This window comes from Balaenoptera ricei, chromosome 10 (genome assembly GCF_028023285.1).
Source record: "Balaenoptera ricei isolate mBalRic1 chromosome 10, mBalRic1.hap2, whole genome shotgun sequence".
NCBI classification, from domain to species: Eukaryota; Metazoa; Chordata; class Mammalia; order Artiodactyla; family Balaenopteridae; genus Balaenoptera; species Balaenoptera ricei.
In genome coordinates this window covers 81,421,868-81,443,261 of record NC_082648.1, presented here as the reverse complement: position 1 = coordinate 81,443,261, position 21,394 = coordinate 81,421,868, and the positions used below count along the sequence as shown (strand labels likewise).

At 43.2% G+C, this 21,394-nt stretch overlaps 1 protein-coding gene across 1 annotated transcript; it reads right to left on the bottom strand.

Annotated features, from left to right (window-relative positions):
- Positions 1–3,898: 3,898 nt before the first annotated feature.
- On the bottom strand, positions 3,899–21,382 carry AMDHD1 (amidohydrolase domain containing 1). The gene is made up of 9 exons (XM_059936704.1): positions 21,188–21,382; positions 19,331–19,437; positions 17,876–17,940; positions 15,620–15,897; positions 13,330–13,555; positions 12,223–12,347; positions 7,153–7,246; positions 6,387–6,547; positions 3,899–4,733 (listed from the first exon to the last, which is right to left on the bottom strand). The coding sequence occupies exons 1-9, from the start codon at positions 21,322–21,324 to the stop codon at positions 4,646–4,648; spliced, it is 1,281 nt and encodes a 426-aa protein (XP_059792687.1). The 5' UTR covers positions 21,325–21,382; the 3' UTR covers positions 3,899–4,645.
- Positions 21,383–21,394: the final 12 nt, after the last annotated feature.

The following is a 21,394-nucleotide window of genomic DNA, read 5'->3' as shown; positions in this document are numbered from 1 at the left end:
TCATTTTGCATTTGGGGGTTTACTTTGGTTGAAGGTATTAACTTATTAAATGGAAACACTGAAATTATACCAAAAAACAAAACCACAAAAAGAGTTGGAGGAAATTCGCTTCAGCTCAGGGCACAGGCCTGGTTCGTCTCAAGGGGGTCCCATTCCCTTTACTGGGTGATTAGTTCGAGAGACAGCGGAGGTTGCAATTTGGGCCAATGAGACAGAAGAATTTTACTGCAGGCTGGAGCAAACGCTTTCTCTCCCGAGAGCCGTGACAGCCAGGCTTTCTCCCTCTCCTGCTTGACCTCAGTGAGGAGGCGCAGGGCCCCTCTGGCTGCTGCCGGTCCGCCACACCGGGGGGGACCTGGCCTGGGGCGCCGCCAACGCCGGAGGACAGAGCAGAGGGAGGGAAGGGATCTGGGTCTTCAGGATTTCTGAGCGGCTGGGTAAACGCCTCCCGAAGCCTGTCCTTCCTGTGAAATTCCGAGGGGGAGCTAATGAACTTCCTTATTTTTTTTTTAACATCTTTATTGTAGTATAGTTGCTTTACAATGGTGTGTTAATTTCTGCTGTACAACAAAGTGAATCAGCTATACGTATACATGTATCCCCATATCACCTCCCTCTTGAGTGTCCCTCACACCCTCCCTATCCCACCCCTCTAGGTGGTCACAAAGCACAGAGCTGATCTCCCTGTGCTATGCGGCTGCTTCCCACTAGCTATCTATTTTACATTTGGTAGTGTATATATGTCCACGCCACTATCTCACTTTGTCCCAGCTTACCCTTCCCCCTCCCCATGTCCTCAAGTCCATTCTCTACGTCTGCGTCTTTATTCCTATCCTGCCCCTAGGTTCTTCAGAACCATCTTTTTTTTTTTAGATTCCATATATATGTGTTAGCATACGGTATTTGTTTCTCTCTTTCTGAGAATACTTACTTCACTCTGTATGACAGACTCTAGGTCCATCCACCTCACTACAAATAACTCAGTTTCGTTTCTTTTTATGGCTGAGGAATATTCCATTGTATATATGTGCCACATCTTTATCCATTCATCTGTTGATGGACACTTAGGTTGCTTCCATGTCCTGGCTATTGTAAATAGAGCTGCAACGAACATTGTGGTACATGACTCTTTTTGAATTATGATTTTCTCAGGGTATAAGCCCAGTAGTGGGATTGCTGGGTCATATGGTAGTTCTATTTTTAGTTTCTTAAGGAACCTCCATACTGTTCTCCATAGTGGCTGTATCAATTTACATTCCCACCAACAGTACAAGAGGGTTCCCTTTTCTCCACACCCTCTCCAGCATTTATTGTTTGTAGATTTTTTGATGATGGCCATTCTGACCAGTGTGAGGTGATACCTCATTGTAGTTTTGATTTGCATTTCTCTAATGATTAGTGATGTTGAGCATCCTTTCATGTGTTTGTTGGCAATCTGTATATCTTCTCTGGAGAAATGTCTATTTAGCTCTTCTGCCCATTTTTGGATTGGGTTGTTTGTTTCTTTGATATTGAGCTGCATGAGCTGCTTGTAAATTTTGGAGATTAATCCTTTGTCAGTTGCTTCGTTTGCAAATATTTTCTCCGATTCTGAGGGTTGTCTTTTCGTCTTGTTTATGTTTTCCTTTGTTGTGCAAAAGCTTTTAAGTTTCATTAGGTCCCATTTGTTTGTCTTTGTTTTTATTTCCATTTCTCTAGGAGGCGGGTCAAAAAGGGTCTTGCTGTGATGTATGTCATAGAGGAACTTCCTTATTTTTCAAACCAATTTTAGTCAGGGCGTTTCACATCTCACTGTGCCGTTTCCAGAACTTTCCACCCAGATTTCTAGCACCTGATACCTCCTACTGTCTCCACCAAAGGACTTGGTGAAGGTGTCTTGCCGGAGTCCACTCACGCAGCACATACCTGAGTGCCTACTCTGTTCACTAAAACCAGATTACTCTTTCTACCACAACACTCTTGTCCTGGGCCTAACCTGTTCAGAAACTTGCAGTGGCTTACCCTGACTTTAAGAACGAAGTTCCGGGACTCCCCTGGTGGTGCAGTGGTTAAGAATCCGCCTGCAATGCAGGGGACACAGGTTCGAGCCCTGGTCCGGGAAGATCCCACATGCCGCGGAGCAACAAAGCCCGTGCGCCACAACTACTGAGCCTGTGCTCTGGAGCCACGAGCCACAACTACTGAGCCCACGTGCCACAACTACTGAAGCCTGTGCGCCTAGAGCCCGTGCTCCACAACAAGAGAAGCCACAGCAATGAGAAGCCCGCACACCGCAACGAAGAGTAGCCCCCGCTCGTCGCAACTAGAGAAAGCCCGCGCGCAGCAACGAAGACCCAACCTGAGTCGACCTGACCTTGTAGTCCCCGCCCCCACTGAACCCTCCACTCTAGGAGGACTCAGGCCCCCCCCTTCTGAACACCCCATGATGCTCCATCTCCGGAGCCTTTCCCTCACATCAAAATCTTTCCAACCTCTCGGGCTGAGGATGGCCATGCCCCTTCCCACCCAGCCATGGAATTGTTTCTTGCTGGGTTTCGCTTTTCCACTTTACTCCCACATAAGCATCATCCATTATATTAAGGAATTCATATGCTTTTTCCAATACACATAACAAGTATTTTCCTTAACACTGCATTCCTGGGTTGGCCTGCTGGGTGTGTTTTAATAAGCAGTTTTTTTCACTAGGACCATATGTATGCTTGTGCAGCCATTCGTTAATTCATTCACTGATCACCTACTATGAACCAGTCACTACACTAGTTCCTGGGGACATGACCAGGCCCCTGCCCTCTACTAACACGCAATCTAAAGGGAAAGACAGTTTGATTGCAATGCTATAGAGGCTGTCATAGAGGGATGGGAGCTTGGTGTGGGGGGCAGTGACTAGTTCTGATTTCCCACTTAGAGAAGAGAGGGCAAGCACTCCAGGCAGAGGGAACAGTGCTGCAAGGCCTGGAGCAGCAAAAACAAATGGTGATTTTGAGGCACAGTGTGAAAGTCCACGTGGCTAGGGTCTAGACCACGGCCCTTCTCAGACTTGAACGTGCATACAAATACCTGTGGGCTTGTTAAGACCAGATTCTGTTTCAGCAGGTCTGGAGTAGAACTGAAGTTCTGCATTTCTAGCCAGCTCCTATGAGTTGCAAGAGCTTACAGGACACTGGCCTGGGAGGACTAAGGCAGTTCCAGGTGGGTATCTTCTTCTGCTTTCATTCAAAAAAGACATGAACACTACTTGTGTAGAGTGAATATCTCCTAGAAAGAAAATAGGAAGTGCTTCACCTTTTTATTCCATAGGTATAACGATATACTTCTACATGGCTTGGGTTCCAGGACAGACCTAATCTTTAGCTTTGGCCTTTATATGTATCTCCTGCATCCCAAACTCCCACCATCGACTAGGAGACCGGTCATAGGGGAGGCGTCACCCACAGCAACTCGTGCTTCCCACACCCCCCTCACAGCTTCTTCGCCAAGCACGTGAGGAGCAGAGCTCCAGATACCCCACGCTACTAGCCAGTGATAGTGATGTGCCCTGTTACCCTTAACCTTCTGACAAGGGGTATCTTGAGTTGATCTATGTTGAATACAGTAAAGCCTCATTGGTTCAGGCTCTATTAACTTGAAATAGGTGATAATATGGGTAGTTAATGTTTACTTCTCTAGTCATTTCTTCATAAATAGGACAAAGTTTTATCATGCAGTTGTGATTGTAAGAATGATCAAAGCGTTTAAAAACATTTCAAGTAAACACATGGCTTTAGAAACACCCATTTATATAATCATCCACTTTTTCTTTATGTAATCCACTTTCTTCTGTAATTTGTTCATTTCCTAAAAGGTTCTAATAGACAACACCACTGATTGGCTTCCAGGGCTGTAAACAACAACAATAATAGTGACAGCAAATATTTATTGAGAGCTATAGATTTTTTTATACATTTGTAATGTGAAGAATCAAAAACTTTAAAACTTTTTTAAAAATTACATTATTGGATTTGGTCAAAATGCATCCATTACAAGAAGGTCCCTGTACTTGTGTACAAAATGACAAGTCTTGAGCTCTGCTGTGAAGCTCTACTGCAAGGGTTGAGAAGAAAACCGAAGAACACCCTCCCTCAGAGGACCCTAAGGCATTCGAAGAGCATCTAGAAAGACAAACTGCGTGGGGAAAAGAAAAACTATTTGCTTATTATAGATGGCTACATTTTAGCTTAGTTTGTGGCATTTGACTTGGATTTCCCACTTCCTTCCCCAATTTTCAGTAAATATAGTTTAAGAATCGAAATTTGAAAAGTAGAAACAAAATGGGAATTTTAAGCCATGTCTACCTATTTGCCAATCTGCATTTCCCCACAAAGGCATTTCTGTGATACTCCATCATATTAACCTGCAGAATATTTATAGAAAATCTTTGTGAAGTAATTTAATCCTTTGAGATTATCATCACAAATGGTTTACTTGCTTATACGTCCAGGTGCACATGTTAAAATAAGTGAATCCCCTGGGGTTTTCAAGTGGATAAACAAAATACAGAAATAGATTTAAGTGACATCATTCTGGTAAACTACTAAGGTATTTTAACTTTTAATATAACTGTACTGACTTATACAGTAGAACCGTGTGCTCTTTCCTTACAGATCAATCACTTTTTATAGATGACTTTTCCTTTAGCTATAACATAATCAATTAATTCGTGATGGCCTCCAAACTGGTAAATCAAATGCTCCCATCTAGAAAGAAATCAAACATAAATGGATACAAGTCAAAATTATCACTCTGTCAATAAATGCTAATTTCAAAATACATTCTCTAAAAATTTGTTTACACTTAGTAGTTAATATTTGACCTTTTTAAAAAATGGTAGAGTACCATGATAATTAGTCTATGATAAATCCAATATTGTTTAATGATATTAAGTATTTGTTCTTAAAATATTTGATTCACATTAGAACAATGACTCTAGATCAGTGCTTCTCAAACTTTAGCATGTATCTTTTTCACCTAGAAGACTTTTTAAGACAGAGATGCTAGGCCCACTCCTGGAGTTTCTGGTTTGGTAGACTGTCCAAGAGGCCTGAGAATTTGCATTTCCAGCAAATTCTCAGAGGATGCCCTTGCTGCTGGGACTGCACTTTAGAACCACTGTTCTGGACTAGGAGTTGGCAAACTGTGGTCTGTGGGCCAAATCTGGCCTGATGCTTGCTTTTTATTGTTCTTGAGCTAAGATTGTTGTTTTTTTGTTTTTTTAAAAATTTATTTATTTTTTATTTATTTATTTTTGGCTGTGTTGGGTCTTCGTTTCTGTGTGAGGGCTTTCTCTAGTTGCGGCGAGTGGGGGCCACTCTTCATCACGGTGCGCGCGCGGGCCTCTCACCGTCGCGGCCTCTCCTGTTGCAGAGCACAGGCTCCAGACGCGCAGGCTCAGTAGTTGTGGCTCACGGGCCCAGTTGCCCCGCGGCATGTGGGATCCTCCCGGACCAGGGCTTGAACCCATGTCCCCTGCATTGGCAGGCGGATTCCCAACCACTGCGCCACCAGGGAAGCCCCTAGCTAAGATAGTTTTGTTTGGGGTTTTCTAAATTATGACTTAAAATGAAAAACAAAGACAATAATATTCTGTGACATAAAAATTATATAAAATTCAAATTTCAATGTCCATAAATAAAGTGTTATTGGAACAGTAAAAAAAAAAAAAATTTTGCTTTACTTAAATGATGCATGAATGGTAACATCAGCATCACTTTCGATAGAGACAATGGCTTATGACCCTCGAGAGTAGAATTATGGAACCACTCTCTTCTGTGGAACATGAGGTCCAAGGCCTGGCAGAGGCTTGCTAGGGTCCAGACACCATAGGATTCACAACTTTAAGATTTAGAACAATAAAACTCAACTTGTTACACTGGAGACCCAGGAGGCAGCAGGCTGTTAGTGAGTAATACAAAACAAGAGGCAGGAAAACTGAAGCAAGGCTTTTGGGATCCAGCAGGAATGAGAAGTCAGAGAGGTAATGAATCAGCACCAGGATGACAAGCCAGAGTTGGGACCTGCATGGCCCAACACAAGCAGAAAAGGTCAGAACCCAAGAAGAAAAACAAACACAGGCCAGAGGGCACAAGTCCAAAGTCCAGGTAAACAGAGCAGAAACCTGGAGATCTATGAAAGATATAAGATGGATGAAGAGACCAGAAAAGTTGGTCTACCCTGCAGTTTAGGACCTGGAGGGAGACTTTTTGCTTAGAAAGGGGTGACACTGAGAAGACTGGGTAGCTGCTGAGCTTATACAGAGCCTGAGACTAATAATCAGTGGAAAAGGGATTTAAACCAAGTCTCCATATTACAGTGGGTGTACAATAAAATGGCTCAGCTGGGAGAACACTCACCTGGATGAATTGATGATAATGAGATCTCCCTGTTTTCCTACTTCCAAAGATCCATGAGTGTGAGACTTTCCCAGGGCATAAGCGGCATTGATGGTGGCAGCAGCCAAGGCCTCGGGCATGGACATTCTCGTGTTCACACAGGCCAGATGCATGACCATCGGCTAAGACGGGAAAAGAAAAGCATTGGAGAAAAGCAACAAAACAGCAGCTGCCACCTAGGACATTTCTCAACACAGCACAACAAATAATGATAGTTAAATGTATAAGTGGAGCTGACTAAATTAGTATGAGAAAAGTGAAATTTACATTTACACGTAAAGATTCTTATGCTTTGGGAAAGATTCGTTTATTATAGAGATTACTTACCCACCCACCCCCTATATGTATTTAATATTTATTTATTACTTTTCAAGGCCACTTACTGTGTAAGATGAAGCTCACCTCCACACTTACTTACTAAAACTTACTAAACTTCTTGGAGCTTATGCAATTCTGAGAGGGGAAATAGGTTACTGTAAAACCACAATGCCCAAAGGCTGCATCAAAGCATAGTATCAATAGAACCTTCTCTCTCCTCTCTCAGCCTGGAGGCATTCAAGTGGCACAGAAATATCCAATTACACTGCTGTCCACACTCTTTTCTTGTTCCACAGGAAAATCTTTTCAGATCTTTGAAACATTTTAACAGTTAGTGAAATATTTTTAAATTATTTATATGCTTGGTAGAAGTTTCATAGACTATGAAAGGCACATTAAAAGTAATTACCATTGAAAAACAATACGCATTAGGGTTGAAATCGCTGCCCAGAGCGACTATTACCCCTTCATCTAACATTTTCCTGGCTCGAGGTTGCTTCAGTCTAAGGAGAGGGAAAAAAATGTTGTCAGTCTCTAGAAGTGGAACTTTTGAAGAACAGATGTTCAGAGTTGAAGCAGACTTAAGATATCCAACCCCTTCGTGTTCTGGAAGAAGAAACAGAAACTCAAGATTAAGTGATTAGAGGTGGCGTCCAGCAGAACCCCAGGACTCCTGATTTTTATCATCCTGCTTTTGAAATCACTTGGCTATAGCTAACTTTTTAAATTTGGGATTATCATGACAATCTTTATATATATTCAGAGATTCTTGCGAAGGGAGAAAACTTAAAATTGTTTTCAAATGTAATAAACTTTTTTTGATTCCCAAATATAAACAATGAGGTTTAAATAATGCTTTCTAAATTAACATTTTGCAATTTTTTGTTCATATCTCTCCTTCTCCTTTTTTGGGGGGGAGAGGGGGTCTCAAACATTATTATAGGTCCTTCAAATTTCTGAAGGCCCAAGAAACTAATATGTAAAATATTTGTGCTCCTTCCTGGATTGGGTATCTCCCTGACCTCCTTGCAAGCTTTTTAAAGTAACTGCTCTAAGAGGAAGTTCAAAGGCCTATCTACTATCACCAGGCTTTACTGGAACAAACAGTTAATTTTCCTGGCAGGTTGGGCTTTCTCAGACAGGTATTCTAAGGGGGCCTGGGCTCATTCTAGGGAGGCATCGTGGAGCTGTTAGAAACTATGCCAGTGTTTGTTCAAGTCTCATAATGTTGGGGAAGGTGGGTGAACAAAATCATTTGTGCTAAGAGTCTATAGGTTTATAGGCAAGATTGAGGCTTATTGGAGAGAGGGGCTCAGAGGAGCCTGAATAAAGTTTGGTCAAGGAGAGACCTCCGCTGGGAAGCCTTCCGAGTCACCTTGTTGGCCCTCATTTCCTCTGGCTTCCCCAGCACCCCACACACCTCCATTTTAGAGACAATAGCTATTGTTTCATGACAATGATAGAGCACTGGTGCTCAGCCATTATGAACCTGTACTGCCCAGGAGTTGTCTTTAGAAAAAGCTCCTGAGGGTAACCCTGACCCCTCCTTTGAGACCCTACCCTAGCCTTCAGTTCAATTTGATTGATCGGTTGGTTGTAAAGTATTGAGACTACTACAGCTGCCCCTCTGCTGGAAAGTCCAGCAGGGGCTAAGGATCGCTGAAAGGATGATTTCTTTTTCTTATAATTTGTCCCAGCACCCAGTCCTGCCTCTGGCTAATTAATATTTTTGATTGAATGAATGAATGATACTGTTATATTCTAGGAGTGTACTAAATATGGCAAAGAATAGAATAACTTTGGGCTTCCCTGGTGGCGCAGTGGTTGGGATTCTGCCTGCCAATGCAGGGGACATGGGTTCGGGCCCTGGTCTGGGAGGATCCCACGTGCCGCGGAGCGGCTGGGCCCGTGAGCCACAGCTACTGAGCCTGCCCGTCTGGAGCCTGTGCTCCGCAACAAGAGAGGCTGCGATAGTGAGAGGCCCGCGCACCGCGATGAAGAGTGGCCCCCGCTCGCCGCAACTAGAGAAAGCCCTCGCGCAGAAACGAAGACCCAACACAGCCATAAATAAATAAAAATAAATAAAAATTAAAAAAACAAAACAAAACACAGAGGCCCCCATCACTGCTCATGAAACCATTGTTTAAAAAAAAAAAAGAATAACTTTATAGCTGTGCTCAGAATAGGTTTTATTTATGTTTTATACAAAGTCCACCTAAGTTTGGCACTCGAGGCTCCCCACAAGCTGAGCCCACACTTCTTTCAGGGCCTCCTTTCTCATCCTTGCCCTACCCAATACTGCCCTCGAACCACTGGGGTTTTCTATTTGTACATTTCTGAGTCTGCCGTTCTCCTTGCCTAGAATATCCACCCCTCCCTGAAATGCATTCATATTCCCAGGCCCAGCTCACATTTCGCCCACCCATGCTCACTTTCCCTGGCCACTCAGCCAGAAGTGATTATCCTTTTCATTACCTCTATAGGTCTTACTATTCATTTATCATGTTTCATATGCTTAGACTGCAAATTCCGTGAAGGACCATGTGTGTCTTATTCACCATTGTGTCTCTAGTACCAGCACAGTGCCTAGTATTAATAGCTGATCGATTATGTTTTGTTAAAGGAATTCTTTAATTTTTTATTATTGTGTTTGCATTGCACTTCAGTTGTATTTTCTCCTCAAAATACAGGGACTTCTTGGCAGCCTCAATGAAAAGCATATGGTATCTAACACACGGAGATCAATAAAACTTGCCTGGTCATTAATTCAGCCAGTCATTCTAAAACCATCCCATTAGTGAAAACTCTGTGCCAGGTACTAAAGCCTCAGAGTCATCCTTGAGTCGTTTCTCACAGGCCACATCCAACCCATCAGAAAATCTTGTTGGCTCCCCCTTAAAACTATATCCAGAATCCAACTCATTTTTATATCCCTCTGCTACCACCTTGGATCCAAGTCACCATCATTGCTTGCTAGGATATTTGTTAAGACCATCCTAACTGGCTTTCCTGCTTCTACCCTCAAGCCCCTTAAAATATATTCTCTTCCTAGCAGCCAGAGGGATTTTTTAGAAAAATAAGTTAGATCATGTCGCTGTGTTTTTAACCACTCTCAGTGGCTTCCCGTGGGCTTCCTGTCTGCACCATGAACTCAGCCCTTCAAGAATTGCCCCTCTTTCTGGCCTCGTCTCCTATCTCTCCCTGCCTGGCTTGTGCCTCTCTGGCCTCACTCTGTTGTTCCTCAAATACCCTCAGTGCATTTCTACCACTGCGCTCACCGTCCATCCACTCAGAACACTCTTCTAGTTATCCCGGCTCCTTCCCCCAGATATGGCTTGCTCCCTCACTTCCTGGAGGTCTCTGCCCAAATGTCCCCTCCTCCGAAAGCCTTCCCTGACCACCCTAAAAACACAGCACCCTCCCCTCAAACACTCTATCCTCTCGCCTCACTTGGATTGTTTTCACAGCACCAAGCATCACCTGACATTTTCTATGTTCATTGGTCGGTTTGCACATTGTCTGTCTCTCCCCATTAGAATGTAAGCTCCTTGAGGACAAGACTCTGTTTTATTTGTGGCTGGATCCACAGTGCCTAGAACAGTGCCTGACAAGTAGTGGGCCCCCAACACGCATGTTGAATACAGAAATTAATCAAGGATTGGGGGTACAGAGGTGACACTTGCCCTTGAAGCATTCCCAGTCTACGACAGGCAGTTTCCAGGACCACTTAAAATAGTGTTTCTCTGCTAGGACAATGTGTGAGAGAGGTGGGTGAAGCAGAGATACAGAGTGAGGAAAGGGTAGATGTTAAAATTGCCCTGCCGGTCACTCTGATGGCCTCCCCTCCCTTTCCCGAACTACTCAAGGAGGAAAAATATATGTATGTACAAGGCAGTAAAATTATAAAGGGGGCTCCAGATAAACTAAGGTGAATGTGTCCTGAATAAATTTAAATATTATACACAAAGATGCATAAAATAATGATTAAAAGAAGCCCTTGAGTGGCATAAGGCAATGGTTATTCTGGAAATGAGAGTCAAGAGAGTTCAGGGCGCAGCGGGGAAACCTGCAGGTTCCTCCTGATGGAGAGATCAGAGAAATACAGAAACAGAGAAGCCAGAGAAGAGCGTGGCCTTCTCTTTGGTTGCCCCTGTCATCCAAACAGGATGCTAAACACCCATCTTGTGGTGACGGCACGTGGCAACTGCCATTGGCATAGGGACAAAGTTCAGACTTTTTTTTTTTTTTTTTTAGTTAATTTATCTATTTAATTTTGGCTGTGTTGGGTCTTCATTTCTGTGCTAGAGCTTTCTCTAGTTGTGGCAAGCGGGGGCCACTCTTCATTGCGGTGCGCGGGCCTCTCATTGTCGCAGCCTCTCTTGTTGCGGAGCACAAGCTCCAGACGCGCAGGCTCAGTAGTTGTGGCTCACGGGCCTAGTTGCTCCGCGGCATGTGGGATCTTCCCAGACCAGGGCTTGAACCCGTGTCCCCTGCATTAGCAGGCAGATTCTCAACCACTGCGCCACCAGGGAAGCCCCAAAGTTCAGACTTTTAATGCTGAACTGCCCTCCAGCACCACAAGTCGCAGATTTTTGCTCTGTCTTAAGAGATTCAAGGTGAGTTAAAGGAATCCTTTTCTTTTGTAAAAACTTATTCCTTGGGTGGTGGAAAATTAACCAGATTAAGTCTTGATTGATGACTCTGACGACTATTGAGATTTGCAAGAAAAGCAGCTGATCATACTGAGAATAGTTATTGATGGATATTTCCTGACGGTAACCTACATTATGTCTACTCTTTAAGAGAATAGTAATAAGAGAAATGTATAATATTTTATATATATGTGTATAAAATCATAATAAATTTGAAAAAAGCACTGCAATATTCCTTTCTTCTCCCTTATAAAAGTTACTTGAACCTGTTTTTCCAATCCCTCAGGCATAAAAGATGGACTACATGGGCTCAATCCATTGAGGGCACACGGCCAAAGCCCCAGGGAGATGCCACAAAATATACTTAGACATCTCCTCTTTCCTCCCACTCCCAGGATTTATGAGGATTATGGTCCCCACTTGTATCCTCTTAGAAAGCAGCTCATTCAGATTCAGAATACTGTGAAATATCCCTAATATCTTATGCATGTTTTTTAAAGTATAAAGCCTATATCACTATTTTCTAATTATAAAAGTAATGCATATTGCTTTTTAATTGCAAAATTCCAAAAATGAGGAAGAAAGAAACAGAAAGCGCCACTCTCCCCAGTAATCCCACCACTCAAACACAATTTGGGTCTAAGCTCCTTCCTCAGGGTAATTCATTACAAATATCATACCAGTATTAGCATCTTCCATGAGCTAAGTTTTCCTGATCTGCATTTTTAAGGGATTTGTAAGGGTGATGAATATTTGGGCATCTTGGAAGTCTGTGTCTCCACAGCTTATACTTGCAGCTTTCATGTTGGGGGGAGAAACAACCTCACCTCAGCATGTAGGCCGTGGTGGGCAGGAGGACAGCAGAGCACCTGGCCGCTGCCATGGCAGCAATGCCTTCGTCACTCACTTCTTCCAGGTGACTGATTGCCTGCGCTCCCAGTTCCACCCCGAGCTAAGCAGAATGGGCAGAGAGACAGAGAGAAGTTTCACCAACAGCAACAACAAATCGATAACATGCCAGCAAATGGTTTTTCCTGCAAAAACAAACAGCACTCTATTATTAAGATTTCTTGCCAACTACCTCTCATGAGCACAAGCTCGGTGATCTGAAGTGGGCAGTGTTGTGAAGTGGATCCAGAGATATTTAGGAGGAGAATTGGGAGGACTTGCTGGTTAGCTGAAATGCAGTAGGTGAGGGGGAGGGAGGAGTCAAAATGATATCCAGGGTCTCAACTTAGGCAACAGATGGATAATGGCATCATTCACTGGGGCAGGAAACACAGGCAAGATTTGGACGTGATATTAAGAGATCATATTGGACGTGTGGTGGTCGAGACACATGTAGAGTATCTACATCTGTATTTATGCCCCAAGGGCAGTTGTTTATGTAGCTCCAGGGCTTAGAGGAAAGAGCTAGACCCCCAACTGCAGGGATTTTGTGCGTCTTACTGCTGAATTCTCAGTGCCTAGGAGAGTGCCTGGCACACAGCAGATACTCAAATATTTGTAGAAAGCATGAATAAATTAATCTGGAAAAGACATATAGATTTGAAAATCATCCTGTGGCTATTAATGGTATGCTCCACTAAAAGTCCTCTGGATGCTGCCACAGAAAGACCCTAGAAGCTACATGTGGAATTAACAGACTGAGCTAGGGTGGCTTTGTGTGCCAATCAAATTAGGTTGTGAATTTAGTAAATGAGATCACAAAGGTACTTCTTTTTTCTACTAGTATCACCAGAAGGAAATAATAAAAATAAATGATCAGCAAAAAAGTCTGGGATTCCAAGGGTCAACCGCACCAACCTGCACATATTTCAAACAAATTTCCCCATTCTCTATCTTTTCAGAAGGTTACTCCTTCCTTTGAACAAACTCATTAAGTTTTCCACAGCACGAGTGTTGACAAAGGAAAAGCAAAAGGTCACCCATACCTCAGCAGCCTTCATTGGGTGGAGTTCATCCCCATGGAAGTTAATCTGTAACCCTATATCTTTCCCACTTTGAAGAATCCTTCTGGTGGAATCGAGATCAAAGACGCCCTTCTCACAGAACACATCTATATTGTCAACGTGTATTTCCCCATTTCTGCCAAGTTCCTTCAGCTTTGGGAGGTGGTTATTGATGATGTCATCAGCGGCTTCAGCAGCAGTTTTTCCTCTGAGGGAAGAAGAAAGTGAGATTACCGTGGGCAAGTTTGTTTTTTTTTTTTTAATTGGAGAAAGGGTTTTTGTGGCACTTGGAGAACCTGAGAAATTGTAGGTAAATGACCCCAAGCCTCAGAAAGGTAAAGAGAAGATCAAAGCTATAACTCAGGACTCTTAGCAATCAGGATGAGCCTACATAGCAGAGGTATTGATAAGACTTCTGTATACACTGACCCTATAGGCAGAGACTCGGATGGTTCATCCATTCTGGCACATCTGGGTTGCCTTTGGGAATGCCTGGCTGAAAAACTGAATCTTCTTGTCAAGGACACGTAGAGGACATCCTGGATGATTCCCTGACAACCCAACCATGAGCCCCTTACCTGGGCCAAGCTATTACCCTGACTTTTCCTTCCTCCACACTGTTTCTAGAAGCATCTGCCTAAGGCTTTCTGTCTCATCAGACATAGGGGAGGAAGATAGTAGGAGGCCCTGAAATTCTAAAATTCTGGGGTAGTTATATATGAGAAAGGTCTGGGCTTTTGAAGTCAGACACAGAGCTGCGCCACTTGCTAGCCGTATAACTTTGGACACATGATGTAGACGTCATTTGGTATCCTCTGGGCCTCAGGCTTTATCTTCGGGGATCAAGATCAGACCTCAGAGGCTCACTGGCAGATGGAGAAATTTTCTGTAAAACTTCAGCCTTGTATTTGGCACACAGAAGGCTCTCAGCAAAAACCATCTGGGTGGGTAGATAGAGGTGGACTCTGAGGAGACAGGTACTTATATATGCTGTTTCTAATTCTCGAGACAACCACATAGGATAAGGGTGTTATTTAGCTGATTTACAGATAAGCAATTCATGTTCAGAAGAGTTAAGTGATCAAAACTTAATTCAAAATCACCCAGCTGGAAGTAGCTAAGCTAGACTCGAACCCAGGTCTGGTGTCCCTCCAAAGCCTGAGACTTTTCTGCCATGTCACATTGTCTTTCCTACTAAAAAAAAAAAAAAAACAGACTATAATAGACAGGATATCCCAAAAGTCTTAGTGCAGTTTCAAGCCATAATAATTTCGGAAGTATAAATGCTAAAAACATACAACAAACATCATTGGAAATGTTAAGTTATTTATATTTCTTTTCTACTTAGTTCTGTAAATCTTTCATAATAATTTCAATGTTAATTTTTTTAGTTCCTTTGATTAAAGATGGTAAATGAAATATTAACATTAAAATTTTATTTGTCAAAGTTCACAGAAATAAATGTAAAAATTTTTTAAATGATTAATTATTAATACGATTTAATTAAATTGGCTATTTATGTGATTAAACCATTTTTGTAAGCCTGCAGCATTTATTATCTAAGTTAGTTATCACAACTTAAAACTGCACTAAGACTTTGGAGACGCCCTGTGAATTTTCAAGTCCTGGATTTCTTTTGGATCGTTTGGTTCTGGGACTGAGGGCCTGCTGATCTAGTAATTCCGGGACGGATGAAATGCAGAAGCAGAAGGGGAGAGAATTCTCTATAGCAAATCCATACAGGAGGAACTTTTTAGATAAAGAGGAAAGCTGAAAAAAACATTTACAGCAATAAAACAAAAATGTTTGCTGCTAAACAAGCAAACAGATGAACAAAAATAAAAACCTCCCTAAGTCATCTTGACTTCAAGATTTGATCTACCTCCCATGGAGTGTTACTCAGTTCCTGAAGTGCCTTTGTGCTCACTGTCATGGGAAACTATTTAAATTCATATCTGTCATTTTAAAGGACCTATCAGGGGAATTTCTTTTTGTTAACCAAGAGTTTTGAACATCTCCTCTTCCTTCACTATTAAGGAACTTGCAAACGGATGGGTCTGGTGGGGCCCGCCTTCCTAAACCCACGTGTGTGAGATGCCTGAAGGTTAGAATCAGAGCACCTTTCCAAAGGCTCTAACTGGTCCCTCTGCAAGAGCTAATGTGCTGGTGCACCTTCACTCCCTGGAGAACGCAGCCCCACTAAGGCACCACATGAGCCCTTCTGCGTTCTCACTACCCTGAGTTAAACCCCGGTCCCTTCGGCTGACGTTACTTTGGCACCGAGTGAGCCCCGCAGTAAGTGGCTGAGATGCCGATGTCCAGCTCCCGCCGGGCGCGCTCAATCACGCGTAGCATCTTGAGCTCCGTCTCCAGGTTGAGGCCGTATCCGCTCTTGCATTCCGCCAGCGTCGTCCCCGCCCTCATCATGCACCCAAGCCGCTGCCGGAAGGAGCTGAACAGCGCCTCCTCCGAGGCCTGGCGCGTGCGCTCCACCGTGAAGTTGATCCCTCCTCCAGCCTGGTGGATATCCATGTATGTGGCTCCTGCCAACTGAACACACGGTTCACCCTTAGGTCTGCAAAACGCAGGGAGGTTGCAGGCAGGTCTACAGAACCTACGTACAGGGGTGATATTCGACATGACTGACAATCGACATGGCACAGGCACCAACCGATCAGGAAGGATGGTGGGGCACACAGCTCTGGAAGTCCCTACTCTGCCGGGGTGGTGGGGAGTTGCAGGGGTCAGAGGTGTTTCAGGAAGGGACTGGGGTGGCAGAAATGGGAGATGTGGGGAGGACTTGGGGCCTCAGGCTAGCGACAGTTTACCAACAGGTACAAAAGTATTTCGGTATTTTAACAACCCAGTCAGTCCCGGTGTGTACCAGCTAGTCTCAGTACCTATGAGAAAGCAAACCTTAGGCGATTAGGGACCTCACTGTGGTTATTCAAGTCCCCACTAGGAGACCCAGAGCATTTCCACCCCTCAGTATTTGGCCACCTAGAGTTTCGGGCCTGACCTCTGTCACTCAAGCAAATAAAGAGGCTCTTTCTGGGATCCCACTGGACCCCTGTTACTCTGGGCAGCAAGGAGTGTGTGGTGCAAACAAAGTGTGCCGGCCTGGGGGGCTCCCTTAGTCACACCCTTCCCTTCTGTTCTTAATTCTGTCACGTTCAAGTTATTGCAAACTCGAGCTTTTAAGGAAAGTTTCAATGGTTTTATAATAAATGATCTTTGTTCATTTCGTGTTAAAAAAAAAAAAACCTGATGGGTTGGGCCCTTTTTGCATCACTTTCTGCATCATAGAATGAGAGAATTGGACCGTAAATCTCTAAGGTTGATTTTTGGCTCTGAAATTCAATGATTTAATAAAGCCTTAAAAACAGTTCTAGATTGTTGAGAAAGGTAGACAGTTTTTGAAGAAATTTTTTCTTTTTCTGAAATAATCCAATTTAGCTGTTAGGCTGCACAGGTTTTTAAAAAACAGTGTGAAGAAAAGACATGGAGGGAACAACCTGAAAAGGCTATGTACTGTAGGATTCCAACTCTATGACATTCTGGAAAAGGCAAAACTATGGAGACAGTAGAAAGATCAGTGGTTGCCAGGGACTGGGGGGAGAGGGGGATGAATAGGCAGAGCAGAGAGGATTTTTGGGGCAGTAAAATTACTCTGTATGATACTACAATGGTGGGGGCATGTCATTATACATTTGCCCAAACCTAAAGGACGCACAACACCAAGAGTCAACAGTAATGGAAGCTATGAACTCTGGGTGATAATGATGTGTCAGTGTAGGTTCATCCATGGTAAAAAATGTACCACTCTGGTCAGGGATGTTGAAAATGGAAAAGGCTGTACTTTGGACAGGGGGCAGGGAGCAGTGGTATATGGGAAATCTCTATAGCTTTCATTCAATTGTTCTGTGAACCTAAAACTGCTCTAAAAAATAAAGTCTACTAAAAACAAGGAAATAAACAATGTGAAAATGGCTCAAACCAGGGATCTGAGTGTTGACTGCAGCTAATTAATGACTGACAAAGACTACAATTTATGTTTCTTAATAAGTCTCATTTTTCTGGAAAAAAAGTGGGAACAATATAAGACATTTTATTTTTGTGATTAATAATATGTTTTTCCAAGTTTGACCCCAATGAATGGTGATTTTCAAACTGTTTCCTGGAGTCCCTTCAAAGGCTACCAAGGAATGGAATGAGGAAAAGAAAAGAGAGGAGAAATTAGTGAGCAAAGCAGGTCAGCTCTATTTTAAAAGGAGGATTCGGCAGCTAAAACATCTTGAAAACTATTATACTTGAAATGACTGATAGCCCTGGGCACAGTATAAAGATTTGGTACCAAGCTATAAATTGGTTAATTTTGTTGTAATTTATTTCCATAGTCCAAGCCAGTAAAAATATCCGTTAAAAAGACATGTAGACATTTGTTGTAAAGCCTAACAGCCTACAAACTCTAGAAAAACACGTCTATATTTGTGCTTTATTTTGATTTGCCATTGTTTATTGCAGTTACCTTCATCGCAAACTCATGAACTCTTTCACCAGCCCATACTGGATGTGTGTGTGCATCCACTAAACCTGTAATCAATAAATCAAATCACGTTTAAAGTTAAGAAACAGAAAGCACTTAGACAGCAGGCAGACTCTACTATACGGTTCTTAGGAAAGCATGATGGTGGTCAGCCATCTTGGAGGAGGGTGGAGAAGGGAGAATTTGTCTGTGTGGTTCCCAGAAGACTCCATGCATGGTTGGTCTAGAAGGCTCTAATGGAGGAGTGTGACTCAACATGATGAAAATATCCCCTAAAGAAATACAGCTCCTTTTGCCCAATAAATCCATGCTCACCAAGCAACCTTTTAAAACAGGATGTCAAATCTATTAGCTGAGCAAAACCAAGGACTATACGACCAAGGAAGAATCTGGGTGTGAAAAAGAATAACACTATCCCTACACTCAACTTTGAGCAGGAAAAGTATAAAACCAGAAAGATGAATCTTTCTTTAAGAAAGAAAAATATTTTAATTCAAGAGAAACTATAAAATGGTCACTTGAAACTTTTGTTTATCCCGGTACAATTTGGTAAAGTCTGTCCTTCCAGAACATTCAAAGTGCCTTATGGATTAAATGGCTCATTAGTGGTTCTGATCAGAGTAAAATCAAAAGTCCCTACCATATATTCTCTACCATATTCTGCTCTTTCTCATGAGGTTTCACCCTGACTTTCTCTCCTGACCCCCAAGGGCCAGATAGTAGAAGCTCTGTCAGATGTGCACAGCACGCAAGTATAAATCCTAGCCTCTGTGTTTGCGCAGAACTCAAAATTTGTGAAATTTGTTTCAGAGGATGACATAAAGCCATAAAACATAGAAAATGTAGGAGATGATGGCTAATAAACTGATTCTGTTATCAATCACTAAAGATACAAATGAACTTCAGTGAAATCTCTAGGGTTTTTTGATTTATGTTTTTTCTGCCTGAAGATGGGTCCTTTGTTTCATACTCTATACAAATTTAGAGTATATTCTGGAATTACAGAGAGCAATTTGCTCTCTTTGCCTCCCCTATGCCATGGATTAATAAAATTCTTCCAACAGCTTTTGAACCCAAACCCAGCACAGCTGGTTCTCTTCAGCATATGAGTGGGAAGAAGTGGAGTGAATGAATGCGTGTGATTCCCAGCTTGCCCTTTACCTGTTTAGAGATCTTGGGTAAGATATTTCACCCCTAAACATCAGTGTTCTAATCTGCAATGTGTAGATAATGATACTTACCTTACAGGGCAGTTCGGTTTCATTCAACATGTAAGTGCGTTTGTAAAGCAGCTAGACATTTACTAGTAGAAATTCAATAAATGGTAGCTATTATATTTTCATATTATTGTGAGACCATGTTTAAAACAAGCTACTACTCTTCCTCTTTACACTACTAAAACTGCTTTCAGGGCTTTACTGAAAAAGAGGTTGATACCTGGCAAGATGCATTTCCCGGTACAGTCAATTCTTTCTTGAAATGTTTCTTCTGAAAACTGTTTTTGGATAGCATCAGCAGGACCGATGGCTTTTATGAACCCATCTCTGAATAAAAATCAAGAAATTATTACTAACTTTGGGGAAAATATTGTGAAAATTTTGACCAATGATCATGTTATCGATGCCTTTTGGTGTCAGTCAATATTTATTGTATTTCCTTCTTGAGCATGTGTCTTTGGAAATTGACTCTAGCCACATGCAAGGCAAAAAGTCAAATCAGGTGTAGCAGAGATTGCTAATTGTTCCCCAAGATCAATGTTCCCTTTTCCCACAGTGCTAGATTCCTAAATTTTAGCTGGAGGCATGACCACCCAGAATAAAGACTACCTTTCCGTGTCTCCCATCAGCCAGGTGTGGCCATGTGACTAAGTTCTAGCCAATAGGATCGTTTTCTCTGCCTACTTCCTACTGGCTGGAAGGTAGACACCATAATGAGAGATGGCACAGCAATCTTGGACGTTGGAGTGCCTGTGAGCAAGAGGGCAGTGCTCAGCTGAGCAAGACAGTAGGGGTCTGGATCCTCAGAACTCCGTGGAGTATGGCCATCAACTAGTCCTAGGTTCCTACATCCATGCAATTCTGTTACCTCATTTTAACAAATTTTTGACGGTAACACTGGGGATGTTCTTATTCCTTCGTTAATTAAAAACAAACACACACAGAGTCCCTAAAAGCTGGGCTCTTACACAACCCTAAGCAGCCTCAGATAAGGGATGAGACTTGTGTAATCGCAGTGCCATGGGCTCTCCAATTCAGATGGGCACCCAACCCCCATTCCCACTCCAAGTCCACCCTTCCAAACTTGGGCTGTTCTTTTATTCTCAGAAGTTTAAATGAAAATAACTGAAAATGTGCTCTCTTTCTGGTGGCTGAATCTTAATTATCTATCACCCCACACCATCGCCATCTAAACGTTTTCTGTGGTTCTCAAGCTTTGGGGTGCAGACGAAGGGGGTGGGAGACGTGCTTTGTAAAAATTCAGATCTCAGAACTCCACCCATAGAGATCCTGATTCAAAAGACCTGGGGATAGGTGGGGACGGGGTGGAGGGGATTGGATGAAGGTAGTCAAAATGTACAAACTTCTAATTAGAAGATAAATAAGTACCAGGGATGTAATGTACAGCATGATAAATATAATAAACACTGCTGTATGTTACTTATGAAAGTTGTTCAAAGAATAAGTCCTAGGAGTTCTGGTCACACGGAAAAAATTTTTTTCTACTTCTTTGAATTTGTATCTATATGAGAGGATATTCACTATACTTACTGGTGATCATTTCACGATGTATGTAAGTCAAATCATTGCGCTGTACACCTTAAATCTATACAGTGCTGTATGCCAATTATATCTCAGTAAAACTTGCAAAAAAGAAAAAGATCTGGGGATGGGGGGGCGGCATCAGAAGTCTGTCTTTAAAAAAAAAATCTCAGGCCGTCTGAGGCAGGTGGTCCCCCGTCCGCACTTCAAGAAGCATTGGAGAGAACCCCTACGCCTTCAGATTGCTGCAATTATATTTTATCAGCAGAGGCGGGATCTTGATGCTCCCCAGTGGAATGTGCAGCTTGAGAGAGGTTTCTTCAACTGAATGACAACCGGAGGCGGCCAAATACATTAGCAACAGGCGCCTAAAAGGCAGGCGTGCCAATGACTCCCTGGGTGCGGAAAGGCTGTTACCGCGTTCCCCTCCACAGCGCACAAGTTACAGAAAGAGCACCAAGCTGGGCCTTGGCTGACCGGTCCCCCCAGCACACGACCCGGGGCGCCCGCAGCTCCAGAGCGCGCGGCCACTTACGTGCCCACCACCAGGCTGGCGCCCTCCAGCACCGCCAGGCTGCGCAGCGCGTCCCGCGCCAGGAAGCGCTCGCCGCGGGCGCACACCAGCACCACTTGCCGCGCGTTCTCCAGCAGGAGGCGGTGGCCGCCCGCCATGTCGCCGCGCACCGCAGGTCTAGCGGAGGCTGCGCGGCTCTCGCTGCGGGCGGCAGCAGGGGGTAGAGGG